Source organism: Zingiber officinale, chromosome 11A (genome assembly GCF_018446385.1).
Source record: "Zingiber officinale cultivar Zhangliang chromosome 11A, Zo_v1.1, whole genome shotgun sequence".
Taxonomy (NCBI): domain Eukaryota; kingdom Viridiplantae; phylum Streptophyta; class Magnoliopsida; order Zingiberales; family Zingiberaceae; genus Zingiber; species Zingiber officinale.
In genome coordinates this window covers 80,352,065-80,359,571 of record NC_056006.1, presented here as the reverse complement: position 1 = coordinate 80,359,571, position 7,507 = coordinate 80,352,065, and the positions used below count along the sequence as shown (strand labels likewise).

At 38.8% G+C, this 7,507-nt stretch overlaps 1 protein-coding gene across 1 annotated transcript; it reads right to left on the bottom strand.

Annotated features, from left to right (window-relative positions):
* Positions 1–708: 708 nt before the first annotated feature.
* LOC122031503 (probable CCR4-associated factor 1 homolog 11) lies at positions 709–1,596 on the bottom strand. The gene has a single exon (XM_042590612.1). The coding sequence runs from the start codon at positions 1,594–1,596 to the stop codon at positions 709–711; it is 888 nt and encodes a 295-aa protein (XP_042446546.1).
* Between the last annotated feature and the right edge of the window lie 5,911 nt (positions 1,597–7,507).

Below are 7,507 nucleotides of genomic sequence, written 5' to 3'. Positions count from 1 at the left end.
GCTACGTTACGTTTATCAAACCCTAATTACATTTCCGCCACTACTGTTCTTCGTTTTGAAAGTGACACACGCAGACGAGTTGCTTGCCGCTGCTGCATGCCAACAGTCGCCCGATCGAAACCCCACCGTCGACGTCGTGTTTCCCCGCCACAACCTCCCACTGCTAACCGACCGACCCTCTCCTCATCTCCTCTTTCACCCATGCACACTATCACCATGATCCGCCACGAGAAGAACCGATGCCGTCCAACCACAGGCCCTGCTCCTCAGTCAGTGCGACGCTACCACCAGGTCATTAAGAACTCCTCCGCAGCCACAGCCGCAGCCTCGTATTGAAATATATATATATATGATTTTAAAATAAAATTCAGCACCAATTATTTTAAAATGATGGCATTGTCATCTCTAGCCGTTTCTATGATCCACAACACTATACTAGCGGATGATTATATTTAAGTCAAAGCAAAACAACAAGTACTACTCATCGTCCAAAGAATTAATATTGACAATTTGTTTGCAAATCTGCTGACGATATATGCGACAACATGTAATCTGTTCTTAATTATATACAAAATGATACGATGAAGCAATGGACAATTAATCTTGTGGGCAAATTAAGCTAATGCTGAACCACAATCAACTGTGATAAACCATGAACTCTATAATGCAAAACCCAAAAGCCACCGAGAAGCGATTTGTGTTTCCATACTATAGCAGTTGGAGGTCAAATAGTGTTCCCATGTGTTCTGGACGATGGATGAGTTGTGGATTCACACGAGAAGCGATTTGGTAGAACACCTGCCATGTTAATAAGCTATCGGAGCCGGACTGATGTCGAGAGCCCACTGCTCGCTCAACTCGGACGGTAGAGGCCACCCGCTCCAATCCTCCGTAAAGCCCAGGACAATGCTTGCTAAGGTGCTTCACATCGAACACCCTTTTGCCGAAAAAGAAGTGAACAAGGTGCAAGAACTCACGAACGGTCTTTGGTAATTTGCAGTCGCATGTCAGCATCTTGACTAGGAAGGCGAAGTCATAGGCGCCTTGGAAGGTAACCCAGGAGACGGGAGAAAAATGGCCAAAGGAAAGCAAGCCGGAGGTGGCCAAGTGCTGGGCGAATCTGCAAGAGTCGATGCCCCATATTTGATTCTTTTGGAAGTCGATGCCATTAGCCTTGAGCAGCTCGACGGAGGAAGGGGCGTAACGGTCGCGGCTGATGTCGAAGTCGCGGAAATTAAATTCCCACACGTAACGCACACAAGTGCCGTCGCTGTAGATGGCACATGGCAGGTTGCCGGCGGCGTCGGAGAGGGTGAGACCGACCTGGACGATGCGGAGGGCCTCGACGTTGGCGCGGATCAATTCGTAGCGCTGGGGGAGGGTGAGGGTGCAGTAGGGATTTTTGGAAGCGACGACGACGCCAGGATACTCGGTGTCCAATGCGACGAAGGGGTGGAACGGGACGGCGGAGCGGATAAGGGCGAACTCCTCGTCGAGGTTATGAGCCCACACGGAGCGAACCTCGACTCTGCTGGTGCTGGCGGCGGAAGAGGAAATTAGCATATCGTTAACGTTGTTGACAACTGCGACAGCCATGATGATGAGTCTGTCTGTTTGGTGATATTAGAAATGCGAAAGTAGTGGAAGCTGGAGATCGAGGAGATGTTAGTTAGATTTCGATCGATCGAGTTGGAGTGGAAATTGAAGGGAAGGATCGGAGGAGTTTAAATAGAGCCACAGGAAATCAAATCGAGAAAATCGCAAACTCACTAAACAGAGTTAGTTGCTGCCAAGCGGCGAATTATTAGGATATATATATATTATAATTAATGATGCTAAACGGACTTAATCAGGACTTTAAGTGAAGGATAAATCCAGCAGCAATTAGCGAGCTCAATTAGGTGTTTAGTATTAATTAATTAATTAAAGTTGTTTCCATCGAATCATTCATTTCCTGTCTTTAATTAAATTTCAAGTGTAATTTCGTTATTATTTGCCTTTTGTGAAATTTCTACTCATTTGTTTTGGTTTTAAAAAAAATAAAAAATAAATATTTTAACTCTCAACAATTTTTTTTATAAATCATACAAGTTTTCCATTATATTTTCACTTACATATAATTAAATATTTTAACTCCCAAATATTACTGTTTTATTTGCTAAAGATTTGGAAATACAAATACAACAAATATTATATTTATCCTTAAAATAAATCATAATATTCTTATAAAATAATTATTTTATTTGCCCTTAAAATGCAATGGAGTTATTATTTGTTAATTAAAAATTAAAAATTTAAAATTAAAAATTAAATAATTTGTTGATTATATTATTTCCCCTTAAAATGTAATGGAGTTATTATTTGCTAATTTTATTTGCCCTTAAACTAATTTGATTTTAAAATTAAAAATAAAATTGAGAACAACATTCTTTTTTTATGGCAATCCATCAAACCAAATGACGGAGGACATCCATCTGGAAAACTCAAGGAGCTAATTGAAAGAGACTTTGGTTCATTCGATAGGATGTTGGAAAATTTCAAAGAAGCTGCAGAAACACAATTTGGTTCCGATTGGCCATGGCTTGCCTGTATATAATGATATGGTCCTTTGTTCAAGGCATTGCTACCAAACTCTAAGCACAATTTAACGAGAAACCAAAATAAATTACTTGCAATAACACTTTTGCTTCTTTCGAATTAATATCTCCATTTTCTTCTGCTTCAGATAAGGCAAATACATTAGATGTTAATAATGTAGTTAATCCTTGTCCTTCAGAAAAAGACAACAGGCTTGTTGTGTTAAAGTCTCCAAATGCAGTTTGCATTCATAAGCATGTAACAACATAATATTGTAGTGTACTTCAAATCATAAATTAGACCAAGTATAAGCAACCAACAGTTTTACTTTCTCAAGCAACAGAAAAAGACTGTATAGCTATCACAAAAGTTCATCCAGCTAAATCAGCAAGATTATCTCAAAATAATGCCATGCTATCGAAAATTTCAGCATAATAGCTATCGTCAAAGTAGTTTCAACAAAATCCAGTATCATTTTTTACATATTTGGGGAGGGGACGAGTAGGCTAAGCACGTAGTTCCCTCGCAACTCTGAAGGAAGATTGAATAGCACATCAATCTTGTCCTTATATGTAGTGAATATATTAGCTGCTTTCAATACATCACTACTAAAAAGGATAAGGTTCATTAACTCAACAATGACATGTTTCATTCTTTCTGAAGTCATTTTTCCCCCAAATTCTCTTCTGCCATGACATTTGTAATGGTTGCAAAATTTGTATTAAAATCATTCACAAAAGTGCGAAATCTACTGTTCATGTCTTGTAGTTGTGCCCCAATATCTAAGTGTATTGTTGTTGTTTTTTTTTCTTTGAAACTTTATCTCCAATTCTTAATGGGTGTTTTCGTTTTTTAGTTGACTTTGTCACATTAATTTACAGAATAGTTGTCTTCTTAAACATGACAAATACTTTGAAACATTCATGAAAATACAATAAGAACATCATTAATATATTCCCTTGCCCACAAATGGTCAAAGGAATGATCATTCTCTCCAATGATTAAACATTTCAAGTGTCAATATATATCTAAAGTTAGTCTATTCTTCTGAAGGGGTAATACTTGTCACTTATTCATCATCTTCAAAGTGTTCACCTTCCATGTCATTATCTTCTTCAAGTGGTTCCAACTCTTGTGGATCAAAAATTATGTACTTTTGAATTAGATTGTGTAAAAGGCAACATGCTAAAATAATGCACACTTGAGTTTCAATTGGGAGAAATGACTGGGAAGCTAATGTTTTCCATTGCCCTTTTAGCAACCCAAAGCATCTCTCAATCATATTTATGGCCTTAGAATGTTTTATATTAAAATACTCTTCGGCTGTATGTGGTCGGTGATCGTGAAACTTATTTAGATGGCACCGTTGCCCTCGAAAAGGAGCTAAAAATCTATCCACATTATAGTATCCAGAATCCACCAAATAATAACAACCTTCAAGAACACAAAAAAATTGTTTTGTATTAATTATGAGTTTGAATGAAGTTTTATATTGAAAATCTAACTAGCTAGTCCAAGATCAATTGTACCTTGAGGAACTTTAAGACCATCAGGCCTAATTATAGCATCTCTAAGCACACGACCGTCATGTACAGAACCCTCCCATCCAGGTAAAACATATATAAACTGCATATTTGGACAACAAACACCCAATATATTTGAAGCTATATTTGCTTTTCTAGTGTGATATCGAGGCTTTTTTATCAGAAGGAGGCGTGACTTTGATTAATGTACCATCCAAAGCACTTAAACAACCCTATCATTTAAATATTTTGAGAAAACAATAAATAAGGTGGTTTTTTCAATAAGTTATAATTTTAAGAAACACAAATGCAAAGTACCTTGAAATACTGCCAACGATCGTCTTGACGATCTTCGGTAATAGAAGTTGGTTTTTAAGCAAAAATTAGAGACTAATAGTTCTATTTTTTTGTGGTGAGCCAAAACATACCAACTACTTCTTGTATAGATATATTTTCGGTGTCTTTTATATCTCCAATATCTCTTACCATCTCACATAATATTCCAAAAGTGCGTCTATCCATTCGAAGCTCACTAATACAAGCAATATCATATTCTTGAGTGAGTCTAAACACCCAATTCATTCTCTCAAGCGTTTTCTCTTCGTTGGTTTTAAGTGGAGGTCTCATAATATGCAAATGTAACAACAACAATCGGTACCACGTAACATATACAACACTGAACATGTTCACCATTGATGCTATAATCTGAATATTTCAAATTTGCGTCTTCTACTAGCAGTATGAACACGTGTGATTATCTTCTACATATCAATAAAGAGAAATTAACATAAGTGGTTACATACAGAATAAGAAAACTCACTTAATTTAACCCCTATCTCACTCCTTTTGAATCTATCCATTATGAATTTGATAAAATTAGAAAAAAAAATACAATCTATAATGACAATATCATAATAAAAAAGTCAATTTATTTTCAAAAGAGATATTGCCATTATTAATTTAATTCAAGTTGATCTCTTAGTTTATAGGTTGTTGTAATCTCATAATTTAAAATGTTTCATTATTAATTCTGGTTTTACTAATCACTCACTACTTGGATTAAGATTTGTGATGAATAAAGGAACGTGAGTATCCAGAATGTAAAACAAAAGAATGTTTTGTTTTAAAACAAAACTAACGGCAACTGTACTTGAGTATCCAGAAACAAAACTACACTAATGGTTATTATCCTTAAGTTTCATCGGCAACATATATAGATTTTGAAACCATTAAAAAAATCTTGAAACCATAACATCCTTAAACACCATGAAGCCACACTTAATCCAATCCCAAATCCGAAAAATGAATAAAAAAATGGTGATCCCATTTGTTGAAGAGGTGAACATGGAGGACGTTGTTAGTGAGCTCGCTCAGCATACAGAGAGCCTACTCTACTAGGCTACGTAGGAGAAGGCCACGCACTCGAAGAATCTATCAAGATTGCAGAGTCGAGAGTGATCGGGCCTCGTGTGGGCATCTTGTTGAGAAGACAAGCTCTTCGTCCATCGCTGTGCCACACAGTCACAGAGAAGTCTTGACAGTGTCGTCTGTTGAAGGTCCATGTGTCAGACAATCACGAGAGAAATTAAGATAAGAAGATCCTGCGAAACCCTGCTGACACACGATTTTCGACTGAATGATGCGAACTGACATCTCAGTTAATCATTGCTAGCAATGTGGACACATAAAGTGAAACCACGGTGGTGGACGATCAACGGAATGTAATTGGAGAATACCTTTGTCATACTGAGTCCATCATGAATTATTCGTCATACTGTGATTAAAATAATCTGGAATCTATATCAACAGACTGACTGAAATCAACACACTCGAAAGTTGAGTTCTAAAGTAACTGATCGGTCATCCGGGCATCCGCCCTTCTCGTACGACCGGGGTGACGTAGAAATGATAATAGAATCCATATCCACACCAAAATCTGAAGGTATAATACTACGTACATCAAAGAATAACGCTCGTCCTCCCGCGGACGTAGGCCGGCTCGCTCGGATGGGGGCCACGAACGCCGATCTCCGGACATGCGCAGTTGCGTGATGTCAGGTGCAACTGGAGTAATGGGCCGCTCGGAGACTGAGGAACTCCTACCACTGACGGAGGGGGTAATACGTCCACATACTGGTAACGTGCGTGCGGTCTCGTGTGCGAAATACGATACGATCTTATGCCGCAAAGAGTGAAATGAGCAAAACCGGGGACCGTGGAGTGGTGGTCTGAGATCAATCAGCGTATGGATCGTAATGTATGGATGCATGCAAAGTAATCGGTAACCTGTGAGGTGGTCTTCTGGACGAAATTACCGGGAAGACAATCCGATCTAGTGTGAATTCGATGCGTATGACTATGCTACATACATGCGATGCTACATGTATATAAATTTCGAATGCGAGCCGCCTCGGATGGCTGAGTTTGAGTACAGTACGAGCTGGTCACATCTGGCTCGTCAATATGTCGGAGCGAATGCGTACGGGAGGGCTGATCTCGATCCACAATGGCAGCCAGACCAGCGGAGTCCATTGCCTACCACTGAGCTACGACCAGGCTCCAAGGCTGTTGCACCAGCGGACTCATGGGCCGCACACTGACACTAAATCCGTAAGCAAGTGGATCGAGCAGCTTAGCGCGGAGTCGGCGCGCGCTACTAGGAGCTCCATGAATCTAATCATGGTGGGCGTAATAGCATGACTAGTTTATACGATAATGATCAATGCACTCAAACATCATGCACAATACTGAAGTACGATCTCGTGAATAGAAGATTGTAGTACAGATAATGTGAGGAGGTGGAAAGTGGGTGGTACCCGCATGGATCCCAGCCCTAGAAGGTAACATCCTCGTGGTTGGGTATAATAAATAAGTACAAATACCAAAGCATGGTGGTTGAAAGCATTGCATGTATGGTCAATGGTCATAATCAGGATCGGTCGAATATATGCAATGTACTTAACATGGATAGATGTAATTAACAACTTCATCATGTAGACACTGATCACTCAAATAAGTCAAAGAAGGACGCCCTCAACCATAAATAGTCCAGAATTGCTCCGCAGTCAGTCGAATCAAAGTCCTGTAATAACCACATTTAATTTAGCTACATACATACCACATAGCTAAAAATAATTTCTTATTTACTAGAATCCTAATTCGTTCCACTATACAATTTGATTTAGGTCTAAACCTAAATCAACTTGAACTCTTCCAAATATGAACCTAATACCAAAATAAATTTATACACCTTACCTCTATTCACAGCCTTGATTGTTGATCCACACAAGGTTTTGTTGTTGCCAGCAAAGGTTAATTGCTATTGGAAACCAAGAAACACCACAATAACCAATTAACTCACTAAGCACAAAAATTGGAAATCATATTTCTACCTGTTTCCTCTTCGA

Coding starts and splice junctions, on each gene's coding strand:
- LOC122031503 (XM_042590612.1), bottom strand. CDS start 1,596: ATGGCTGTCGCAGTTGTCAACAACGTTAACGATATGCTAATTTCCTCT.